This window comes from Capricornis sumatraensis, chromosome 14, assembly GCF_032405125.1.
Source record: "Capricornis sumatraensis isolate serow.1 chromosome 14, serow.2, whole genome shotgun sequence".
Classification (NCBI taxonomy): Eukaryota; Metazoa; Chordata; class Mammalia; order Artiodactyla; family Bovidae; genus Capricornis; species Capricornis sumatraensis.
Genome location: NC_091082.1, coordinates 75,200,777 through 75,227,658, shown reverse-complemented (window position 1 = coordinate 75,227,658; position 26,882 = coordinate 75,200,777). Strand labels below are relative to the sequence as shown.

Genomic DNA, 26,882 nt, shown 5'->3' with positions numbered 1-26,882 from the left:
TTTCTGTACACTGTTACGGGACTAACCTAAACAAACTTTTTGGCCAATCCAATAGAATATGAGTTCCAGGAGGGGAAGGATTCCTGTTTGTTTGTGTATTGCTGAATAGGTAGTGCCTAAAGACTGTTCACACAGTAGGTGCTCCATTGTTATTTGCAAAATGTATAAATGGATGAATAATTCTCACTGTCTACATTGTCTACATGATTTATTTGGTACTTGCAATTATAATTCATAAATCCTGAACTCTAGTTGCTGATGTGCTGAAGTGTGTTTAGGGAGGAAACAGGCTGTTGTCTGCAGTCTGTTTTATTTTTTAATTAGAAATTTATTTATTTTTCAATTGAAGGATGTCCCATCCCTCTTGACCTGCAGTTTGTTTTCAAATGTATCAAGATGGAGACTTTCCTGTATGCTCAGTGGTTAGGACACCATAGTTTCACTGTAAAAGGCTGGATTTGATCCCCAGTCAGGGAAATAAGATCTCACAAGCCTTATTATAGCCACAAAATATATATATATACACATACATACGTAAGTATGTATCAAGATGGTTTGATGGATGGACAGATAGAAAGAGATGTGAAAAGCAAATAGAATAAAATGTTAATTGTAGAATCTAGGTAGCATTTATATGGGTATCCAATGTAAAAATATTTCAACGTTGCATATGCTTGAAAATTTTGATAAGAAAATTTGAAGAAAACAATAATACCTTTGAAAGGCCTTTTTTGGCTATATAAACTCCATTGCCCACCAACTGTTCTCTATCACACCCCTCTATTTTATTTTCCCCATAGCATTTATCACTGGCTGATGTTATGTTGATTATCCTTTTGCTTCTTGGTGCCTATTTACTTTCCCCATCAACATGCAAGCTCCCTGGGAACCATCATCCACCATGTCCTTTGCTGTCTGCCCATCACCTGGAATATTCCCTGGAACACATTCAGTGTTGAATAAGTCAATCAATGAATAGATGCGTCATGAGACTACTTATTCTATTACTTATCAGCCTATCATGAATGCTTACTCCTTCTCCAAACAGACTGTTAGTTCCTTGAAAATGAAACTTTTGATAGCTTTCCTGATATTAAACAAAGTTTTAGGTACACTGTAAAGACTCAGATTCTCATATTAAAAAATAAGCTATGGCTTGGTAAATACTTTAAAGATGCATAGAAAAGACTTTTTTAGTTATTACATTATCATTTTCATTAGATATCATTATTACATTATCATTAGATTTTAATTATTACATTATCATTCTCCATATCTGTAAATGGGAAGCATTGAAAACTTCTGGGTAAAAATAGTCAAATGATAAACAAGACATTCTTTCTAGTGCATAGAAATTCATGAATTAAAAAGCATCTAGAAATAAGTTAATGGAGGGACTTTCCCTGGTGGTCCAGTGGTTGAGACTCGTTGCTTCCAGTGCAGCAGGTGCAGGTTCCAGCCCTGGACTGGGAAGATTCCATATGCCTCAGAGCAACCAAGCCTACGTGCCACAACTCCTGAGGCCATGCTAGAGAGCCCACGCTCCCAGAGCCCATGCTCAGCAACAAGAGAAGCCCCGACAATGAGAAGCCTGCACATCAGAATTAGAGACTAGCCCCTGCTCGCTGCAACTACAGAAAAGCTAGCTGGCAGCAACAAAGACCCAGCACTGCCAAAAATAAAGAAATAAATTTTAAGAAATAAATTAATTAATTTACAAAAAAAGAACTCTCATTCAGATTGAAACTACAAAGGACTCAAGAATGGTGTAATGAAAAAAAAGTTGCTTGGCCAACTGTTTTTTCAAGCACGTTAAAGAAAATAATTATATAAGCTACTCAAAATTCAGGAATGCAGAAAGTCTTTTTCAGAGCCTGCAGCCACACAACTGAGCATAGGAAATGACAGGAGAGGTAATGCATGTTTTCCTACAGTTTCCTCTCTTAAAATCAATCTTTGAGTCACAGACTGAAGAGCAGGAAAAAACGTTCCATTTCAGAAAGGCCCATCATGCTTACAAAGCCCTCAACAAGGGTCTGCTGAGAACTGACCTTAGTAACATGCCTAGGTAATGTTAGCCTTTAACCACCTCTAACTCTCTACCCACTGCCTACCAGCATGTACTTGCCAAGCTGTGTAACTTGTCATGCCTCAGCTTGCTTTCTTTTTTCAAGACTCCCTGCCTTGGCAGTTTCTACTAGAAACTAGAACGCTCATAACTGCTTCTCTGCCTACTGAAATTCAGCTCTTTACAAACATTTATATACTGCTTAATAGGCACACACACATGTATGAGGCACTAAGTATTATATGTACGGATGGATAATCTATGTGAAGTAAAGTGAAGTCGCTCAGTCACGTCTGACCCTTCGTGACCCCACGGACTGCAGCCTCCCAGGCTCTTCCATCCATGGGATTTTCCAGACAAGAGTACTGGAGTGGGTTGCCATTTCCTTCTCCAGGGGATCTTCCAGACTCAGAGATTGAACCTGGGTCTCCCGCATTACAGGTGGACACTTTACCCTCTAAGCCCCAGGGAATCTGTCTGAGTATTATATATATTTCTATACTCAATTATTGTTATATATTTTATATGTGGGCTTCCCAGGTGGCTCTAGTGGTAAATAATCTGCCTGACAATGCAGGAGATACAAGAAACATGGGTTCAATACCTGGGTTGGGCAGATCCCCTGGAGTAAGAAATGGTACCCCACTCCAATATTCTTGCCTGTAAAATTCCATGGGCAAAGGAGCCTGGCGGGCTACAGTCCATGGGGCCTCAAAGAGTTGGACACGAATGAGCACATTTTATATGTAGTGTTATATACTTAATGTATAAACTAATATATAATCATATTTCATAAAAAATTATGTAAATGTAAGTAATTCTCAAAATTCTCCAAGCCAGGCTTCAGCAGTACATGAACCATGAACTTCCAGATGTTCAAGCAGGTTTTAGAAAAGGCAGAGGAACCAGAGATCAAATTGCCAACATCCGCTGGATCATGAAAAAGCAAGAGAGTTCCAAAAAAATATCTATTTCTGCTTTATTGACTATGCCAAAGCCTTTGATTGTGTGGATCACAATAAGCTGTGGAAAATTCTGAAAGAGATGGAATACCAGACCATCTGACCTGTCTCTTGAGAAACCGGCATGCAGGTCAGGAAGCAACAGTTAGAAGTGGACATGAAACAACAGACTGGTTCCAAAGAGGAAAAGGAATACGTCAAGGGTGTATATTGTCACCCTGCTTATATAACTTATATGCAGAGTACATCATGAGAAACACTGGGCTGGAAGAAGCATAAGCTGGAAACAAGATTGCCAGGAGAAATATCAATAACCTCAGATATGCCGACGACACCATCCTTATGGCAGAAAGTGAAGAGGAACTTAAAAGCCTCTTCATGAAAGTGAAGGAGGAGAGTGAAAAAGTTGGCTTAAAGCTCAACATTCAGAAAACGAAGATCATGGCATCTGGTGCCATCACTTCATGGCAAGTAGATGGGGAAACAGTGGAAACAGTGTCACACTTTATTTTGAGGGGATCCAAAATCACTGTAGATGGTGATTGCAGCCAATTAAAAGATGCTTACTCTTTGGAAGGAAAGTTATGACCAACCTGGATAGCATATTTAAAAGCAGAGACATTACTTTGCCAACAAAGGTCCGTCTAGTTAAGGATATGGTTTTTCCGGTAGTCATGTATGGATATGAGAGTTGGATGGTGAAGAAAGCTGAGCACCAAAGAACTGATGCTTTTGAACTGTGGTGTTGGAGAAGACTCTTGAGACTCCCTTGGACTGCAACAAGATCCAACCAGTCCATCCTAAAGGAGATCATGCTGAAGCTAAAACTCCGGTACTTTGGCCACCTCATGTGAAGAATTGACTCATTGGAAAAGACTTTGATGCTAGGAGGGATTGGGGGCAGGAGGAGAAGGGAATGACAGAGGATGAGATGGCTGGATGGCATCATCGATTCAATGGACATGAGTTTGAGTGAACTCCAGGAATTGGTGATGGACAGGGAGGCCTGGCGTGCTGTGATTCATGTGGTTGCAAAGAGTCAGACACGACTGAGCGACTGAACTGAACTGAACTGAATAATTATATCAGAATATATTTAAATGTAATATTGATTACATATAAATTATATAGATAAATATAAATAGAATTAACTCATTTAATCATAGTGATTTTCCTATGAGATATTATCTCCACTTTGCATGCTCAGTCATTCAGTCATGTCCAACTCTTTGAGACCCCATGGACTGTAGCCCACCACGCTCCTCTGAGCATTGAATTTTCCAGGCAAGAATACTGGAATGGGTTGCCATTTCCTCCTCAAGGATCTCCACTTCACAGGTGAGTAAATCCAGATTCAGAGAAGCTAAGTGATCTTGCCAGGATGAAACAGATGGTAAGAAACAAAGGTAGGATTTAAACACCAAACAACCCGGCTTCAAATGACAAAGTGTTAACAGCTATGTTCACTGTTCGACCTGCTCAAAATCACCTACTGATACGGATCCACACCTGGCCTCCTCTCATAACACAATCTTTCTTTATTCTGTCTTCGCACTGCACTCTGTATATGCCTCATTGATACTTAATCTTGCTATGTGGTGGTTTCTTTTCACCACATCTATCTCTCTATATCCATTTGCTTTCCCAACCTCTACCTCACCTCTGCCCCAGGTGAAGATAATTGAGGGAAAAACTTCCTATATCTTATTCTTCTTTAGAAGCCTTGAGCATAACACAATGATGGGTAGACTCCAGTAAACATTTGAAAGAGGAATGAATGAAATAACTTTAAAATGTGGCCAGTGTATCTCTTGGCACTGGACAGAAAATATATAGAAGATGTGCTTCCTGTAGCAGCTAAAGGGATAACTGGGGAGTGCGTGACTGCAGTGTGCATAAGGCACCAGGGTTCCTCTGATTACATGAACTGGTCAGGTAGTCCTCAGGGCTTAAGTCATTTCTTAGGCATGCATGACCACTATTCTAAATTTCTGGACTACGGGATTTTAGTTTGCAGAGGTTAAAAGATTCAGTCCCAATGAACAACATGTAATTATCATGGAGGTTCATGAACAAAGAGATAATTCAGGATGGTAACTGTTAGGAAAGGAGGTAAGATTAAGGGATATGTACATTTAGGTGAAAGGAGAGAGATTTGGAAAATCATTTGAAGGGACAAAAACACCGAGCTGCACCCAACAAGAATAAATTAATGCATTGACAAGCTTTCTGAATCCTGGTCTACCAGTTGCTTTCCTGTAAAAAGACTCTAATGTTTGCTCAGTGTAAATAATTTTTCTAAAGGTTTATTATTCTTAAAAAAATTATTGAAATCTGAGAAATGCAGCACAGCTAAGGAAAAAAGAAAGGAAGGAAGGGAAGGATTTCCAAACATTAAACTCCAACTCTCCAGATTAACTAGATTTTATCCGACATAAGGTTGAAAAATAATTCTGTTGTGTTGCTTACTTGATTGAAAATAAAAGGAACCTGTTTCTTCTCTCCAACTTTCATAGAAGATATGGGAAACGTTGTCGTCCCAAGAGTTTCATCCATAACATAGTTGGCATCCATTAATGTGATCTGTAGAGAGAAAAAAATAGAGCACAGATATCAAATTTTTCTGGGATCTTTGGAAATTATATCTAAAATCTCCACCACACTTGAAAAAAAAATGAAAAACTTCAAGCAATATTTAATAGTCATTTGAAATCCTAAATATTCTACTAGTAATACTTTGTCTTGTCTGAGTTTCTAACATAATCATTCACTTTTTCACTCTTGTGATTGACCTATTCATTATCACATTTTGAAAAATGAAATTTCTCCCCTCTCAGAGGAAATGTTATTTTGGAATATGAGAAAGGAGTTAATGTAGAAAACTCATGTAACTATTGGAAAAGATTTATGTGAACTTATTTTAAAGCTAACTATTTCAAATTTAAGAAAATTAACTTATTTTGACGTCCTAATCGGCAATATTTTATCCTTTGTGCTTGGATCCTCCCTTTTAAAACAGAAAGAATATTTTCTCCAAAGTGCAATTGATTGGCATGGTTTAGTCACTAAATCATGTCTGACTCTCATGACTCCATGGACTGTAGCAAAGTACATGGTGAGGATGAAAGACTCTAGCCCCTCGTAACTTCTGCATTTGGACACTCACATAGCTTGATGTGTGGCAGCTAGAAGCTCATCTACCATATACTGTACAGCTGTACTCCAGCCACCTAACTGAGAAGAATGAAGGCAGTGAGAGGGAAAATTTGATGCGTTCAAGCTCAACTTGAAGATAACCCCCCCACCCAGTGACTCACTTGACCCCCATTGACCCACTATCCCCCGATGACTCACTTACCTCTAAAACATTTTCCTGATTAGGATCCAAAATAAATTCAAAGGTCTCATTCCACACAGGGTTTATGTCATTATTGAAGTGTCTTGTTCTCTTCCTGCTGTCAGGGGTTGAAGAGATGAAAAGTTCCACATAGGGGTCGGGAGTGTCAACTGCAGACATTAAACACAAGTGAGAAGGAAGCAAAAATGTGATTAAATTCTGATTTGTTTTTATTGACATGTGTTATCAGGTTATTTTCAATGAATCTACAATTACATATTTGAAATGTCTGAGACCAAATAATATATAATGGAAGGACATTGTAGGTTACATGCTTTCTACATATTATGCTCCTGTACTTCCTAACAGTCCTTTGAGAGGGAATCATTTATTAGGTGACCTATTCAGAATTCCTCTCTCTGCCTGGAGGGCATGGTCACTGCAATCAACATTTCAGTCCAACTACAGACAATGATAACAATCTCATTTAGCTAACCACAACATAACCTCTATCCTAGGACTACAATGATGACAAGATTATGAGCTCAGGATCATCATGATTGTTTGTATTAGAAAAATTACCCAACTATGTTATTTGCCAAACCAAATAATGAAAGCCAATGTGACATAAATACTGTTTAAGGTTATAAGGCTGCCTTGGATGGTTGTACAAGTTGTACACTGAAAAACTCTAAGGGGAGGCATTTACAATAGTAGTCAATACATATTTCTGTATTTATTATGGTACTCAATCGGATGGAAGTGAGTATATCAAGGAAGTGACAGCTTTTTCAGTTGGATGTAAAAACCCACTAAGTCAGGACATGATATGGTTACCATTTTAAACTGAGAGAAATGACTGGAATGAACTGTTTAAATTTCCTCCCTCTCTCTATATATATTTCACAGCAAGGGAACTGACCCTGTGTGTGGAAATACTGATCATTGTCTCTTGAGTGGCTCCTCTGAATCCTCATCTTACACTACTGCACTTTTCTTACAAGACTGTGAACAACGTGAGGTTAGGAACTCCTCTTTGTATCTTCAGAGTCTAACAACTATTACAATATTTAAGGTCCCGAAGAAAAGTTATGACCAACCTAGATAGCATATTCAAAAGCAGAGACATTACTTTGCCGACTAAGGTCCGCCTAGTCAAGGCTATGGTTTTTCCAGTGGTCATGTATGGATGTGAGAGTTGGACTGTGAAGAAGGCTGAGCGCCGAAGAATTGATACGTTTGAACTGTGGTGTTGGAGAAGACTCTTGAAGGTCCCTTGGACTGCAAGGAGATCCAACCAGTCCATTCTGAAGGAGATCAGCCTTGGGATTTCTTTGGAAGGAATGATGCTAAAGCTGAAGCTCCAGTACTTTGGCCACCTCATGCGAAGAGTTGACTCATTGGAAAAGACTCTGATGCTGGGAGGGATTGGGGGCAGGAGGAGAAGGGGACGACCGAGGATGAGATGGCATCACGGACTCAATGGATGTGAGTCTGAGTAAACTCCGGGAGATGGTGATGGACAGGGAGGCCTGGTGTGCTGCGATTCATGGGGTCGCAAAGAGTCAGACACGACTGAGAGACTGAACTGAACTGAACTTAAGGACTCAACTTTTCTCTTTAACACATCCTTTCCTGTGTGGCCATTATAACTCATAACCACGAAAACCAGCCATTGAGTGATGACTGACAGGATTTCTGCTGAGCACTTCACACGCGGGAGTCTCATTCTAATCTCACAAAACAGCACTATAAAGTACTTTTAGTGTTGAGGCAACAAGAAATGAGAAATGTTAATATCATACACCTAATAAGTATCAGAGCAAGATACGACTGTGACGGTCATTCTCTCAATGACATCATGCTCCTGAGTGCTAAAGATGTGATCATAATGGGTGGCTTGCCAAGGCAAGAGGGGCTGGAAAGGAGTTTTGGGGAAGAAGAAGGGAGACAGGAGGAAGGGAAGAGAGGGAAAGTGGAAACGGAGAGAGGGTAAGGGTGGAAAGAGAGAGAGAGGTGCAAAAGTTCACACAGAAAAAGATGCAAACATTGAAAAAAAGCAAAAGCAAAAACAATAGTTCTTAAATGACTGGCTTTCAAAGAATAATTTTATGAATAATTTTTTAAAATATACTTTGTCCTTTTACAATAGTTATGGTCAAATAATGTAATTGATGCCCATCACAGTTCTCTGTGGTTATCATACTTTTTAAGTGGGCTTTTTTTTTTTTTTACTGTTAAGTTAGAAGATCTACAAAAGAATAAGCATTTGGGATTGTCATTTAGTTAATTTTTCCACTTGAAGTTTATATATCATTGGTCAAGGGCAGCTGAGTCTTAAAACAGAGAGTATAAAATAAATGCCTAGGGTTTTGATTAAATACACAAAACTTTGACCCTCATTCCATAAGACCCATAATCAGATCTATAGAGAGATTGGGGATCTGCATTTTTAAACAGTTATTCAGTTGATCTGAGGAGGTCATGTCTGTTCACACTTTTGATATCTTTCTTTTAGACAGAAGGAAATAGCTAGTTATTTTCATTGAATTTATATATGTCTTCATATTGAGATATAATTGATGTGTAACATTGTGTAAGGTACACAATGTATTGGTTTAGAACATTTATACATAGCAATTTCTAACTTGATGCTTTTCTCTCTCGACAGGTCAATGGTAGACAAATTAGAAAATAGAAGACTAGGCAGGAAGGATGGAAAAGAAAATGGGCCAAAGAAGAGAAGGACACGCTACAAGGGGATTCAACTCACTCCTCGACCAAGAGATGACTGTTCCTTTTCTTTAACCATGTTTCTGCCATGTCACCAGTGCTCAGGGCTGCAAACCACAAATAAAACTACATATTTAGAATAGCAAGCAGAGGACTTCCCTAGTGGTCCAGTGGTTGAAAATCCACCTACCAATGCAGGGAATACAGGTTTGATCACTGGTCTGTGAAGATTCCACATGCCGTGGGGCAAATAAGCCCAGGAACCGCAACTACTGAGCCTGTGTGCTAGAGCCCAGGTGTCACAACCAATGAGTCCAAGAGCCACGACTACTGAAGCCCCTGATCCTAGAGCCTGTGCCCCACAACAAGAGAAGCATCTGCAATGAGAATTCCAGGCACTGCAATTAGACGGTAGTCCCTACTGGCCGCAACTAGAGAAAGGCCACATGCAGCAAAGAAGACCCAGAGCAGCCAAAAATAACGAAATAAAATTATTAGAATAGCATGAGGTGGAAGATTATAAAGAAAAATACCTTTCCTTTTCTGAGTAGAAGTAAATACCTACTCTTAGGGAGAAAATGCAATGGCACTTCACATTAAATGTATAAAAACATAGCCCTTCCTCATCCCATAAGTTTAGTTTTTTATGGGACTAATGCTCTTTCCCCACCCCCCTGAAATATCAGAAATGAAGAAGGAAATGGCAACCCACTCCAGTATTCTTGCCTGGGAAATCTCAAGGACAGAGGAGTCTGGCGGGCTACAGTCCCTGGGGTCATAAAGATCAGACCCACTTAGAGACTTAACAACAACAAGAAAATATTGGAAAACAAAAAACCAAGCAAAAGCTAATCTTGGAAAACAAAAAGTATGCCAGGAAGGGGAAGTAAACATGGTAAATATCATTCACTCATTCAACAAATATTTGGGTGCCTCCTAAATGCCAGGGACTGCCCATCAAGAAGCAGTTTGAGGGAGCCAAACACAAAAGTCCAAATTTGAAATGTGGAAGTGAGTCAAATGCTAATAGCCTAATTTTAGAGGCAAGGAAGACAAGCAGATACGCTAAACTAGTGACTAGCAACTCAGTCACCCAGGTTGTTACACATACATAATGTTAAATCATAGGTGGAGAAATGGCCTTATGAGGTTTGATCTTTATTTGAATCTTTGAAAAAGAGGAGGGGCAGATTTTCTCCAGTCAAACAAGAAAGAGAAAGTAGAAAGTGAAGTTCTTTGTGAGGAACTAGATAGAGGCAGGAAGCAGCAAATTGAAGTGGCATGAATCAACCAGCGATATTACCATCTTCTCATTTTGGACTCACATTGGGTCATATGCTTTTCCAGATTCTAACTCTTGCAAAATAATTAAGAAAATACCATACAACATGATGCCAGCCCTGTGTTTATATGTCAGAACATCAATAGATTTTTTTTTTAATCTTTTGGCCATGCCACATGGCATGAGGAATTTAGTCCCCAGTCAGGAAGTGACCCATGCCCCTTGCATTGGCAGTCCAGTTTTAACCACTAGACAACCGGGAAAGTCCAACAGACATTTTTTGAAAAAGAAAAATTGAAATCTGGTGCAAAGCTGTTATTTTAGATTCTTCTTTTTACTTCTTAATACAGTCAATACTCTAAAAGTTTTTGTCAAGACTGGTGGTTTTTTCTAGTTGTGCTTCATTAATAAGACACATCAAAGAGGAGACATCAAAGGTTGCTAGACAGTGGAAAACCACGGACAGCTGCAAACCGTGATATTGCAATCTGCATCACTGCTTATCTTTGCAAGTTAAGAAACAGCTGTAACAGTGGTGGACAACACAGGATGAAAGGAAGTTTTAAGAAGCTATTTTAAAATTGGATTAAGAGAATTACATATCTCAGCTCACTTAAAAAAAAAAACATAATCTATAATCTTCATTGGCAGGAAGCTTTGAAAGGGGACATCAGTCCATTTTTGACAGCAAAACTTAGCCCATACTTTAGAGTAATTCCTAGAAATGCATTAAGGGGAGAAAAAGTCAAACACATGAAAAAAACTTTATTTCATGCCTTTGTGAATTAATGCCTATCGGATTAACAGGGTGTTGTTGAGTCACTGATTCAGCTTCACCTTGATTAGCTCCAATGAAACGGGTGGTAAAGATGCAATGTGTGGGCACAGACTTTCTTACATCGTATCCTTTTGTTTGAATCGTGACTAACAAAAATGTTGGGGATGTGAGATATAGATCTTTTTTGCTCCCATAAAGATGACATGAAACTACACGCATCAGAAATAACTTCAGAATTCCTGGGTTGTAAAACTTCTCATAAACTTCAGTAGTTGAAGGAGTGCCCGCCTAAAGTCATAACAAGGCCATCTGTCATTTCAGCTTTGTCTGAGTCATATATTATATGATTCATCACAGGAGCTGGTGGCAGCTTCCAAACTCCAAGTTTGATTTTAAATATGCTCCATTTGCTTTCTCATATCCACTTTGCTCAGTAGCACCTTAAACCCTTTGCTTCAAATAAAGATGCCCCATGTGCTGTGCATGGTTGCTTCAGTCGTGTCCGACTCTTTGCAATCCCGTGGACTGTAGTCCGCCAGGCTCCCCTGTCCATGGGATTTCCCAGGCAAGAATACTGGATTTGACTGCCAGGCCCTCTTCCAGGGGATCTTCCTGATCTAGGGATCAAACCCATGTGTCCAGAGTCTCCTGCATTGTAGCTGGATTCTTTACTGCTGCGCCACTGGTGAAGCCCAAAGATGCCCCATAATGTTACAATTCATGTGATATATGCAGCAAAACAAACAAAAAACCAAAGGAAAAGCGCCCCCCCTCCCCAAATCTACAGTAAAATATCCCATTCTGGCGACTTCCCTGGTGGTCCAGTGGTTAAGAATTCACTTTTCAGTGCAGAGGACTCAGGTTGGATATCTGGCCAAGGAACTAAGATCCTACATGCCTCTGAACAACTAAGCCCGTGAGCTGCAATTACTGAGCCTACATGTTACATCTGGGAGTCTGTATACCACAAAGAAAGATCCTGCATGATGCAGCAAAAGGGCCAAGTGCTACATCTAAGTAAGACCCAAGGCAGCCAAATATATTAAAAAATTAAAATCCCATTCTGAATAGCTGCAGTCCACCGACAATGAGCTTAAAGTAGTGTTTCCCAAAACACAGTCTACTAAAGTATCTTCACAGAATCACCTGGAGTGTTAAAATGCAGACACTTTACATTTTCAGAGTCTTCAGCATGGACCTGGAAATCTGCATCTCAACAACTTTATCAGATGATACTTAGGCACACAAGTTTGAAAAGTGGGGTTTAAAGTACCTCATGACAATCATGTATCACCAGCTTCCCTGGTGGCTCAGACGGTAAAGAATCCACCTGCAATGCAGGAGACCCGGGTTCGGCTCCTGGGTCGGGAAGATCCCCTGGAGAAGGAAATGGCAACCCACTCCAGTATTCTTGCCTGGAGAATCCCATGGACAGAGGAGCCTGGTGGGCTATAGTCTATGGGGTTGCAAAGAGTCGAACATGACTGCGCAGATAGCACACACATGACAATCAAATAAAGAACAATGGTTTAATAACACCCACAAAAAAGTAGAAACATTTTGGCATTGAGAAGTCAACACGCACCAGACTTCATCATGGAGTTATACTGCCTGTAGACTATATTAAGCACAATAAATTAATTCATGTCTGTTTCTTTTTAGCCATTAAATACATTTTCAAGTGACCAAATGGAAACAAATCCAAGAATAAAGACATGAGGGTGTGTGAGCTGGCAATCTATTTAAGGTGTTGGACTAATATCCAAGTGTTCTGCTTCAGTTGCCACCAAAGCATGAATGCCATAGTAAGACCAAAAATTAAATAATAATTTGTTGAAAAAATGCCTCTGAATACTATTCTCCAGTGGGGTCACTCCTTTAAACATTTATGATTTAGGAATAATAATTAGATGAAGAACTTAAAGCTTTTAAACTTAAAGGTTTAAAAACATAAATGTTTTATGATGCCAACCTTTTCACTATTTCCACACTTTTTGTTGTTCAATTGCTAAGTCACGTCTGGCTCTTTGCAACCCCATGGACTGCACCACACCAGGCTCCTCTGTACTTCACTACCTCCCAGAGGTTGTTCAAATTAATGTCCGTTGAGTCGGTGATGCTATCTAACCTTCTCATCCTCTGCCGACCCCTCTCCTCCTGCCCTCAATCTTTCCCAACACCAGGATCTTTTCCAAAGAGTCAGCTCTTCACATCAAGTGGCCAAAGTATTGGAGCTTCAGCAACAACCCTTTCAATGGATATCCAGGGTTGATTTCCTTTAGGATTGACTGGTTTGATCTCCTTGCTGTCCAAGGGACTCTCAAGAGTCTTCTCCAACACCACAGTTTGAATGCATCAATTTGGGGCTCAGGCTTCTTCAGCGCTCCCTGCACTATGCCAGCTCATTTACTAATATAAACCCTGGGAAAGCGATGGTTAGCTCCACTATAAACACATGAATTTCAGTAACAGTTTAGTCCCTTTCTTAATGTAATATTTTTATTGAAGGATAAGATAGATGCAGAAAAATTATTAATAGATTATTTTAATCATACAGTTTGGTGAATTTTCATAAAATGAATTCATCCATGATACCACCACCCAGATCGAGATACAGAACAATATCAGCACTCCAAAAGCCTTCCCCATCTCCTCCAGGAGGGTGACCATTACATTGTCACTAGAGAATATTTTTACTTTTATTTTTACCCTTATATAAATAGAATCAAGAACAGTATGTACTCCTGTACGTATCAGTCTGGCTTACTCTGCTCACCATTAAGTTTGTGAGACTCATCCATATTGACATGTGTAGAATAACACATTCATTCATTATTAATGTAAACTGTTTTACTGTTTGAGTATTTCCTAAAATGTTTATCCATTCCACCGTTAGTGGACATTGGATTGTTTCTACTTTGGGCTATTACTAATGGTGCTGCTATGAACATTCTTAGACGTGACATTGGGTGCACGCATTTTTATGTTTCTGATGTGAAATTCCTAAGAATGCAATTACTTGGATGTGAAATTATTAGGCCTTTGTACATCCGGATGTTAATACTCACATGGAAGAAATCATTCTCAATATTTAATATTGTCAGTTTTGTAATTTTAAACATCTGGTGGATATGTAACAATATCTCATTATAGATTAAATTCACACATCTTGCATGACTATCTGAGGTTGAATAATTCTTTATGTGTTTCTATTGGTCTGTTGGATATGTTGTTGAGTATAAGACATACTCAAAATCTTGTCCAATAAACTTGGCATTATTTATTAGAAATGCTGTCTTTAACCATTTAATACTACAGTATAAACATTTCATTAATCAAGTGGTTGTATAAGTGTTTATGGACTTACAGACTGTCTACTGTATTCATTTAAGCTTGTAGCAACTCCAATTAGTATTATTACAGTTTATAATAAATAATGGTTTTATAATAAATTATTATGATAATTATTATTGCATTTTATAGTAAATGATTATACTGTAAATTATTATTCTTATTTTATTTCAGCACTTAAAAAATGTCATTCTGTTACCTCATGGCTTCGATCTGGTCTGTTGAGGAATTTACTTTCAGTTTTTTGCTTTTCTCTTGTTCAGTTGCTCAGTAGCGTGTGACTGTTTGCGACCCCATGGACTGCAGCACACCAGGCTTCCTTGTCCTTCACCATCTCCCAGAATTTGTTCAAACTCATGTCTGTTGAGTCGTGATACCATCTAACCATCTTATCCTCTGTAGCCCCTTTCTCCTGCTGTCAGTCTTTTCCAGCATCAGGGTCTTTTCCAGTGAGTCAGCTCTTGCTGTTCTGAATATGTCTTTTCCCCTCTGGATAAGCTTTTAGGATGTTTTTTCTTTGCCTTTAGTTTTCAACAGTTTTAATGCAATATGCATAATATCTGATTTTTTTGTATTTACCCTTGAGTTCATAACAGCATTTTTATCAGTTACAGAAAATTCTCAGCCATTATATCTTCAAATATTATTTCTGCCCCATTCTCTTTCTCTTCCCCAGAGATTTTTAAATCATACCCCAGATATTCATTATACTTTAATCTATATTTTATTTCACATTTTGTTCTCTGTATTTTAATCTGGATACTTTCTACTAGCCTATTCAGTTTACTAATTCTCTCTCTCCAAATTCCTTGAGTTCAGTTCAGTTCAGTTCAGTTCAGTCGCTCAGTCATGTCTGACTCTTTGCGACCCCATGAATCGCAGCACACCAGGCCTCCCTGTCCATCACCAATTCCTGGAGTTCACCCAAACTCATGTCCATCGAGTCGGTGATGCCATCTAGCCATCTTGTCCTATGTTGTCCCCTTCTCCTCCTGCCCCCAATCCCTCCCAGCATCAGAGTCCTTTCCAATGAGTCAGCTCTTCACATGAGGTGGCCAAAGTACTGGAGTTTCAGCTTTAGCATCAGTCATTCCAAAGAACACCGAGGACTGATCTCCTTTAGGGTGGACTGGTTGGATCTCCTTGCAGTCCAAGGGACTCTCAAGAGAGTCTTCTCCAGCACCACACTTCAAAAGCATCAATTCTTCGGTGCTCAGCTTTCTTCACAGTCCAACTTTCATATCCATACATGACCACTGGAAAAACCATAGCCTTGACTACATGGACCTTTGTTGGCAATCATTAGGAAGGCATTATCTTGAACATTTGGGGATGTGTATAGCCTACAACCCAGCATTTTTAAAGTTCAGTCTACTTCTTATCCACTCTCAACTGAGAGCCTGGGGCATTTCCTTGGCCCCTTTTATCTGGCAGCTCTAGTACCCATTTGTCTTGTCCTCTTGGCACTATGACACTGCCAACAACACTGCTTTTCTTTTCTCATAGTTTGTGTTGGCCTCTTAGCCTGCTGTCTTGCATAAATTACAAATTTGGCTCCTACACATGGTTCAGGTGCTGACTTCCGGGCTTCTCTATGCTTCTCTTCTCTCAGGGATCTTGCCCCTCAAATTCTCACTGACTTGGTTCTGAAATCCAGCTTTTATATCCCCAAGTCCTTTGAGATTGCCAAAGTTCTAGTGGATTCTTCACTACCTGGCCACATCTCACATCCTCATCACCCCTATACCCACTGAGATTGCACAGTGGATTGAGCAGGAAGTGGCTAGCAGAATTCTGGACCTAATTCAATGACTTCTCTTCCTACTGAGATCTTAGTTCCTCAAATCCTAGTTGACTCAGCGGCTTTTAAATCTTTCAGACATTTAAAAAATTAATTTAATCTGTATTTTCTAAATTGCTCTTAGGAGAAAGGAATGCTCCACTGTTAGTTGCTTCAGCATAGTCCAATGATCATTTAACTATTAACTTGAACAAACATATAACTAATGCCTATTCTTTTTTATTTCCATCCTCCATGTGGTTGTTCAAACATTTACTGCTTTTCTCGAGTCACCTACCCTACTCACTATTTATCATTTAAGAAAACAACTCAGGTTCACACTTCACTAGGAAAACAAGAAGGAGAGGATTAAATGTTCTCTTCTAGTTTCTCTTCCGCATCCCTCACAATTTAAAAAATATATTTATAATATGAAATTGTATTTATTCATACTTAAATTCTTCCCTGATGTCTTAGAAGAATAAGTTTCCATGTACTCTTTTCTCAATTTCAGACTATTCCACCTCCTTTCAGAGATTTCTCATTTATTTATCCCCAACCCCAAACATAATTTGTATATATTTATGTGGGCATGGCTACTTCCTTTCAACCTATAAATATAAACAAACATTGATTATTCTAAAAAACAAATACAACTTTAATTGATTCTGCCAATTCCTCAAGATCTTTCCTCTCTTCCATCAAAGTTTTTGGAAAAATAATATAGCTTATATGTACTGCTTCTAAGTCCCATTACCCATAAACTCCTAACCTATTATGCTCTGCCTTATTTTATTACCATAATCAGTCTATTCTCTCTTATTTCACAATTTTATTGAGATGTAATTGACAAATGACACTGTGTAAGTTTGAGGCATACAGTATGATTATTTGCTACACATACCTACTGCCAAATGATTACCACAGTTGAGCTAGTTAACACCTCCATTTCCTAACATAATTGCCTTTTCTTTTTTATGGTAAGAACGTTTAAGATCTACTTTCCTACCTAATTTTAGGAACATAATACAAGTTTTTTTTTTTTTTTAATTTTAGATTTATTTATTTATTTGACTGTGCCAGGTCTTAGTTGTGGCACGTGGGATCTAGTTCCCTGACCAGGGAAGGAACTCAGGTCCCCAGCACTGGGGGTGCAGAGTCTTAGCCACTGGACTACCAGGGAAGTCCCAGAAACAAAGTACAATGTTATTAGCTACACTCAGCATGCTGTACATTACAGCCCCAGAACTTATTCTTCTTATAACTGGAAGTGTGTACTTTTTAACAAACATTTCTCTATATCAACCTCCTCTCATTAACTCCTGACAGTCACCATGCCCCTATCATAACTTCAATGTCAAATTCAGTAAGTTTTTCTTCTCAATTTTCATTTGATTTGGCATATATGCAATGCCCTTTACACAATTATCTTCTTTTGTGTTCAAAACATTTTTTTTTCCTGATTCCCTAACTACATCTCTGTTTCCTCATTGTATCTGAAATCTTTTATCCCCAGCTTACCACTAAACTATGGACTTTCTCTTCATTGGTCTTACAAATCTCCATTAGAATGTTTTAGAAGAAAGTGAACTCTAAAAAATTTAGTGCTAACGTAGTCAAAAACATTTGAAAAGGAATTGTCACAGCTACTTATACAATTTCAGGGTTTTTTTGTGGCCCTGTCACACAGCATGTGGGGTCTTAGTTCCCTGACCAGGAAGCAAACCCATGTCCCCTGCAGTGGGTGGACAGAGTTCTCACCACTGGACCACCAGGGAAGGCCTATACAGTCTTAAGAATACTCAGTGTGCACCCTTCAAGTCACACAGCACATATTAATCCTATAGGATAACTATTCTCAGATCCTCTAAAGCCAATCATCTTCAGGTTTAAATGGCAGTCATCATACATTCCTCCTTGCAGCCTTAAGGAAATGACAAATACAAGATTCTTCATTATACACCCATATATCATCTATTGCTAAGTAGTCCATTTTGAATTTTTTTCCCTAAATGCAAAAGGAAAGAAAAAACAAAGCAAAACAAAACCAAAAAAAACTGAAATAAAAATGTGTTATTTTTCCCGAATTTCTTATTTTATTGAATAGTACCATCATTTCTAGCTGTTTGAGGCAGAAACATGAGAGTCATTCTCTTTTCCTCATAGCTCCTGTTTCCAGCTTTTACCTATTTAACGTTTAATATGCTGGCTCCTCAGTTCCTCTCGAAAAGTCACCTACCCAGTTCAACTAAGTCACCTGGACTAGTCACATAATTTTGTTTGTTGTTTATCTTCCCACATTCAAGCCACTCTCCATAATGCTGCCATACTTGTCTTTGTGAAACACTTTTGACCTTCAGTGCAAGCCTAATCATTGTGATAACAGGCCTACAAGGCCTCCCAAACTGGACCTCAGGTTTCTTTCTGGTCAGTGACCCTCCTCCAACAGGCACTAGAACATTCAGGCCGTGGAGCAAATCTGGAATCCACATATTTCAAACACGCTGCACAGTCACATTGATGGCAGAAGCATCTGTTCTATCTAAGAGAACATTGCTTCTCTTTTACTTAAGCATATCATTGTGTTTTCATTGGACAGTTTAGCTGATAACTAAACACTAGTCATTCATAACTAAATGTTATTCATGTCTTTATCCTTGTCCTACGACTATCCAAGATAAGGGTCACTTAAAAGATGCATGGAATGAGATGTTCTCTCTATGCTGCCCTTATCTAGTTCATAAGTCAACTTCTATTTTCCTCTCGGGTTACATTGGTCACTGCCAATCATGTCTCCTAGTGGCCTCATCTTCATAAAATTAAAATAATTCCACATAATCTTTAACTAGCTCTCAGCAATACTGTAGAAGTGGTGACCTTTATTATAGGCACAACCATCTCTCCTCTCTAACTTCTTTCTACTCTTTGTTAGTATGTTTCATACTTCCTAGTACTTTGTCCTACCCCATTTATTTGTATTTTAATACACAAATATCAATGTCAGTTATTTTTTTCCAAGTGCATTTGAATTTAACTTTTATTTCCAAGTAGTAAACACCAAATATAAATGAATAAATAAGCATATCTTCAAATCCCAGAGTCCCTTCCTTAATAACTCAAAAAATAGGGCAAAGTGCTAAGGGTTTATGAGTAGCAGCCCCTACTCCCTCCAGAATGGGCTCAAAATTAGAATTGTTACGGCTATAGGTGCTGAAGGGTAACCCCTGTAAATTGCTGGAAATGCAGAAGCTGGAAAAGTTAGTGAAGAATTTGATGTGGTTTAGTAAAACAGATCTTTGATAGTGATTCTACATAAATTGGGGAAAGATGTGCAAAACCCTTATAATTAAGGCAGCATTGTCTGGAACTCAAATAATTATAGAATGCTTTTTCTTCATTTGAAATTATGAAGCCATTTAATTAACACTGTTTAGGGATCCCTTTATCAGGCAGAGTCTCCAGTTTGAACACCTCCTATTTTTCAGTTTCCTTTTTTCTCACAGCCTCTGATCTTGCATGGTGTCTTCTCAGCGTCACATGTTTCCTTTTGAAATGAACATGAAACTATCAGAATGTACCATCAGCCAAATGGATGTCAGAAAGAAAGCCCAATAATATCTGCTCACAATTGACTTGGTACATTTTGTACTAACTGACTTACTAGAGTAAGGAAGCAAGTTACCACCTGGCATATAGCAAAAACAACTTATTGTGAAGAATGCTGGTGTTGATGAAAGAACAAAGATACATGGAAAATGACCCAAAGAAAGCTAAACATAGATCTAAAACAGAACAGCAAGTTTTGTTGTTACCTGCATTGCCCTCTTAATTAAATCTCTATGATGCCTTTTTGGAAGAAAACAAAAATATTTCTGTTATCAGTATTTCTGCTCGGAATGTTTTAAAGATTCATAAACTGGGGATGTTTCTTGGAATCCCTTTAGGTTGGAGAGAGTAAATCTCTAGAAATTCTTCTGTAGAATTATAAATCATATTAATATATTTATATCATTAATTTTAGCCATGTGGATTTATCAATATATTATATGTATATATAATTCTACTCTACACAAGAATAATTCTTTTTCATTAAAACTACTACTACTACTACTCAGTCGCTTCAGTCGTGTCCGACTCTGTGCGACCCCATAGACGGCACAGGAGTTCTTAATTTTGACATTATTGACATTTGAGGATAGATAATCCTTTGCTCTGGGGCACTGTCTGTGACCTTTAACCACTAGAAGCCAGCAGGATCTCCCAATTGTGACAAGTAAAAACGTCTCCAGGGACTTCCCTGATGGTCTGATGGTGAAGACCTCATGCTTCCAATGCAAGGGGTGCAGGTTTGATCCCTGGTCAGGGAACTAGTATCCTACATGCCTCACAGGGTGGCCAAATAAATTAAAAAATAAAATAAAAAATAAATCAGGATAAAAGTATCTCCAGACATTTCCCCATGTGGCTGGGGCCAAAACTAATCACTGCTCTAGAGGGCATTATCCTTGCTATCTGATATTTATTCTTGGGATAAATCTTTAGAAATTAGCCAAATTCCCTAAGTAGTGTAATTCAATGGGCTATGTCAATCCCATTTTTAAAATATTTTCTTATATTTTTTCCAAATTGAAATATCCCACATCCATATCCATTCCAGACATTAAAACTGTACTTAAGTTATAAAACCCATCTATACCTCTATTCAAGCTGTAAAGTCTTCTCAGAAGCTTAATGTCAACACTTTTCAAAATTAGTAATACTGTGTAATCTAAACACACAATCTCTGAGCTATTTACACTCGTTTCATCTTCCCAACTAGGTTATAAATAGCTCAAAGGCAAAGCTGCTGCACGAACAGACATCAGCACGAGACAGGCTTGAGCTCTCGCCCCAAAACAGAACAGCTGTGTGATTTGGGGCTATTCATTTAATGTCTTTAAACAAACCCCTACATTGGTAAAATTAACAACATCACATATCTCACAGTGCTACAGAAATGGGTATATGAAATATAAAATCCTAAGAACTCTGCTTAGCATTTTTGTTTATTCATTTAACAAACACATTGTGTACATTATGCATCAAGCACTTTTCTAAGCATTTCACAATCTCACTTAATCCTCATTAAAAAAAAGTCTAGGAGGGAGGAAGGATAAATTAGTTTAAGGTTAACATAAACTCACTACCATTAACATATATAAAATAAATAACCAACAAGGACCCCCTATATAGCACAGGGAACACTTTGTAATAACCTATAAGGGAAAAGAATCTGAAAAAATAATATATGTGTGTGTGTGTACACACATAATTGATTCAGCATGCATTGATGACATTAATAATGCTGGGATAAGCACTGGGTTATGTGTAGCATTTCTTTTCCAAAGATGAAATTTCAGAACTGTTATTTCATTTTGCATCTGGAAGTTTAGATTATGCTTTGAACACCAACTTAAAATAATTTTGTCTAGGATTTTATCTAAAACATTTTATGAAAAACGTACTGATACATCAAATGAGGAGTGAGAAGGTAAAAGTGCTTCCAAAAAGTAGCAAAATCTACAAAACCCCTCATACCAGATCTCAGTGAACTTTAACTAGTCATTTCAATTTCTGCATCATACAATTTTCTTCTTAAGAAAAAAGTTAAAATATAAAATATACTAAAATAATATATATGATAAGTGTCTTCCCATAAATTTTAGACCAGCAGAGCCACTCTCTTTGAAATGAAAACTTTAACAGTATGCTTTTCTTTGGAAATTCAAGAAACATTTAACCTGTTTTCTAATTTAATTCCACTACATACTAATCACAGCAGTTCAATATATTAATAGAAGTGGTATATGATTTTGGACAAAGAGTGTCTACTTAGCACATAACAAGAAGGTTATTATTACTCAGATGTAAAAATGGTTTTAAAAATTAGGGTTTTTTTCCTTTAACTTTAGAAAATTAAAGATACTTTGTAGAACACTGAGATGTTAAATAACATGTATGAAAAACATAAAAAGTTTTTTTAAGACGAAGAAGCTCAAGTATAAGATATATAGACGATAAAGAACTAAATGAGGGAATTCCCCGGAAAACCAGGTGAGCAGGATCCACTACTGATAGGTCTTAAAAAAATAAAAAGAGAACACATGGGCTGTGTCCCTACTACTACTGGTAATGTACTCTTCACCTGGACAGGAACCTGCTAATAGATTATCTCACAGAAGCATGGCTGCCAAATATACCACTGGAATAGAGCTCTATTTATCTTATTGAATAAACGTGGTGAAATCCACCAAGGGTCCATTGATGTTAACAAAATATCATAAAATAGTGTCATTCACTACATTTACCTAAAACACCCAAATATATACCTGTAAACAAACAAAAAAATCCATTGAAATTTAGATAGAGAGGAAAAAGACTAACCATACTCACAAAACCATTTGACAACTTAATAAATTGCATGACATTCTAATTAAGTTCTAAACAACAAATCCTCTCTAATACATTTCTATTTTCCTACCACATAGAAAATACTAGATAAGAGATAAGAGACAGATGTGTGTGTTCCAGAATACTTTGCTCATCTTGAAATTATTTTCCATAAAAAGCCCACTGGGAAATATTTCAGAATTTTTAGAGTCATGGGTGGATACTCAAAAATATTACAAAAATATTTAGTAAATCAAAATTCATGTTCAATCACCACTGATGTTAGGGAAAAGTTTGATTCAGAAGAGATGACAACAGCAGTGCCATTTATAAAAAGAAGTATTTGTAATTCCATAATTAATCCAAGAAAAGATTAATTATGTTATAAATCAATCCAAGGTATTACAAGTTTGAAACCTATGAAAATTTTGGATAGCTATGGATAAAAATAGCAGAAGTGTTTATAATCTACAAAAATGCAGTATGAAATTGTTTTTTAAATTCTCTCTAGTGAGGCAAAAAAGGAAACAATATCCAAGAAGAAAGGTATAGTTATATATATTTATGCATTTTATTCATTCACCCAAAATTCTCTGAGATCTTCCAGACTCAAGTGCTTATTTTCTAAAAAGTAAGAAATAGGCCCCTGCCTTACAAGTACATGTGACAAGTATTTTGTGGGAAGGGATTGTTTTTGTTTCATTGGGGGGCCATGCCATGTGACTTGTAAATCTGGACCAGGGATTGAACCCTGGTCCCCTGCAGTGGAAACACAGAGTCCTAACCACTGGACCACCAGGGAATTTCTGCATGTGATAGGTGCTAAACAGAGGCCTGGACAGCTGTCAAGGCAGCAAACGAGTGAACTGTGCCCAAGAGTATCAATAAGACAGTGAAAGCACCATTCCACCATTTCCCTTGAGCTGAAAAAGAAACAAAAAGCAGAAAAAATTCTGTAAAGCAATTTTCCTTCAATCAAAAAATATTTAATTAAAAAAAAGACCAGAGTGTTGGCGGGGGCGGGGTAGGTGGTTGTGTGGCAAGGATCCAATCATCTGCTCAACACAGAAATTCAGAATGAAAATTTCCTGTTTCCAAGATGAAAAACTGAAAATTATGTCAAGTGAACAATCTACCTAAATAGAAAATTCTTTGATTCATATAAAGATTATATATAAGAAATTAATGTCTTCTTACATTCATACCCAAAATCATTTTAACAATAATATATAATAGTCATTGAGTAATTACTATGCATGAGGCATGTAAGTGCATCACATGTATCAGCTCACTGAATTCTCTCAACATCTCTAAGATGAGGAAAAAATAAAAAGACAGGAAACTTGCCTGAAGACACAAGACTGCTGCGTAGCGTTTTGCCCCTGAAGACCATTTTCTTTCATAAATACATCCTGCCTCCTCCCTGGAGATTCTGACCACTGTGGAACTCAAGGACAGCTAGAGGAAGGGACTTTCCTGATGGTCCAGTGGTTAAGAATCCATTCTTCCACTATCGGAGGTCTGAGGTCAAGCCCTGGTTTGGGAACCAAGATCCCTTATAGTCATGAGCTAAGATCCCTTATGGGCTTCCCTGGTGGCTCAGAGGTTAAAGCGTCTGCCTCCAATGCGGGAGACCTGGGTTCGATCCCTGGGTCGGGAAGATCCCCTGGAGAAGGAAATGGCAATCCACTCCAATATTCTTGCCTGGAGAATCCCATGGACGGAGAAGCCTAGTAGGTTACAGTCCACGGGGTCGCAAAGAGTCGGACACGACTGAGCGACTTTATCTCACCTAAGATCCCCTATGGTGTGGCAAAAAAAAAAAAAAAAAAGGCTATAGGAGAGGATAATGTATTTTCATAGTAATTTCTACATTGCCTTCGCTTCTAATGAAGATTCTCAAAAGACTGAATAGGTGATGTTTCTTTACATACAGACCCAACACCATGCCTCTCGGCCCAACATTTACAAATAGGAAGGATGAGTTCTGACTGCCTTTCTCAGGGAATTATTAACACTTTGTGTTGGGAGTCATATCCTTTGAAGAAATTTAATCCTCTGGATGGTCTAGAGGTGACAGAATTCAGACCGCTGCTTTGGAGAGACAAGAGGGCTACCTGTCCTAAAGCTCAAAAGAGTTTCGATTTTCTGCAGTTTCTACAAGAGTTGAAAAGTCATGCTTCTGCTGTTCTGAGCACAGCGTGATGACTATGGGATGGTCACAGAGTCTGGTCTGTAAGCACTGTAGCTCTGAGCACAGGAGTGGAGTCTCTCTCTGGTGTGGCATGTGATCACCAGGAAGACTACTCTGAGACGTCCTAGCGCCTGTCCTAGGGGAAAGCGCGGATCCATGCAAACAACATTTAGCTGAAGGTTTGATACCAACGACAGCAGCCACCAAGGCCTATGGCAGTCCCCACTCCTAATTTACAGGCAACTCCAAGTGCCTGAGGGCTTCCCTGGTGAATCAGAGGGTAAAGAATCCACCTACAATGCAAGAGACCGGATCGGAACTCTGAGTCAAGAAGATCCCCTGGAGAAGGGCATGACTACCCACTCCAGGATTCTTGCCTGGAGAATCCCATGAGTAGAGGAACCTGGTGAGCTACAGTCCATGGGGTCACAAAGAGTCGGACACGACTGAGAAACTAGGCACTAAGTGACTAAAATACCTGAAGGACCCTGAGGAAGGGAAGATCACCCTTAATCCCCCACCTAATCTGTAAGCCAGGGGCTCAGAGCCAAAGTTAATGTGATTTAGAAAAATCATAAAAGATGAAATTTTATGGACTTCACTAGCGTGGAGAATAGTCATTTCACTACACAGAGATGTGTGAACTCTCAGAGGAATTACTCCATAGGACTGAAAAACATAAAAAGCAGCACAGAATGATTCAAAAAGAATTGAACATTTGCAAACAATTAGTCAGCTCAGTTAGTCAGTTCAGTCGCTCAGTCGTGTCCGACTCTTTGCGACCCCATGAATCGCAGCACACCAGGCCTCCCTGTCCCATCACCAACTTCCGGAGTTCACTCAGACTCGTGTCCATCGAGTCAGTGATGCCATTCAACCATCTCATCCTCTGTTGTCCCCTTCTCCTCCTGCCCTCAATCCCTCCCAGCATCAAAGTCTTTTCCAATGAGTCAACTCTTTGCATGAGATGGCCAGAGTACTGGAGTTTCAGCTTCAGCATCATTCCTTCCAAAGAAATCCCAGGGTTGATCTCCTTCAGAATGGACAGGCTGGATCTCCTTGCAGTCCAAGGGACTCTCAAGAGTCTTCTCCAACACCACAGTTCAAAAGCATCAGTTCTTCGGCGCTCAGCCTTCTTCACAGTCCAACTCTCACATCCGTACATGACTACTGAAAAAACCATAGCCTTGACTAGACGGACCTTAGTCGGCAAAGTAATGTCTCTGCTTTTGAATATACTATCTAGATTGCTCATAACTTTTCTTCCAAGGAGTAAGCGTCTGTACTTGATGCCTATTTTATATATGAATAAGTGTAAACAAACGTCTGCCTTTAGTTCAAACCATCTAAAGATGCTCCACTTGCACGCCCCAGGTCACAAGCCCTGCATCAGTACTGATGCTGATCCTCAACTCCACGCCAACCCAGAAAGTAGAAGTAAAGCCCCAAGTGTGTGTGCTTCCTCTGTCCACAAGATGACCAAGGGGTACAAACCCAGCACTCTTCCTGAATCCCCACAAGAAGTCAGGTGGTCCAGAATACTTTAAAAGTCTTCCATTCCTTTTGAATCACCATGTTTTTATATATTCTTTGACAATAAGTGAAAGATGACAATTGAAACTTCTTCTGTGAAGAACAGCCAAGTTCTCAGTAATGATAAGCTTTTATCCAAACTTTTTGCAGTCAACACCCTTCGAGTACACATCTCAATCAAAGCTCTTTGCAGAGAGAGAAATAGTATTTCACAATGTTACAGCAATGAAAAGCAGACTACCTAAATTTACCCTGCCTGAGTTCTTAGAAATGTCCTAAATAAAATCACAGATTACTAAGTTGAGGGAGCATTAAAACATATTAAAATATTTATAGAGAATATATTTGTGTATATAAGAGGAAAAGTATATTTGTGTATATGACAGGGAGACTATATTGATGTACATGAGAGAAAGAGTGCACTATATTTGTACA

The 26,882-nt window shown here is 38.5% G+C and overlaps 1 protein-coding gene across 1 annotated transcript in view; it reads right to left on the bottom strand.

Annotated features, from left to right (window-relative positions):
• Positions 1 to 26,882, bottom strand: part of PLA2G4A (phospholipase A2 group IVA) — a 165,093-nt gene that overhangs the window by 87,439 nt on the left and 50,772 nt on the right. The window contains exons 4-5 of the mRNA XM_068985973.1: positions 6,389 to 6,537; positions 5,500 to 5,613 (exon numbers count right to left, since the gene is read on the bottom strand). Of these exons, the coding sequence (XP_068842074.1) occupies positions 5,500 to 5,613; positions 6,389 to 6,537 (263 nt within the window). The remainder of the gene's footprint in view (positions 1 to 5,499; positions 5,614 to 6,388; positions 6,538 to 26,882) is intronic.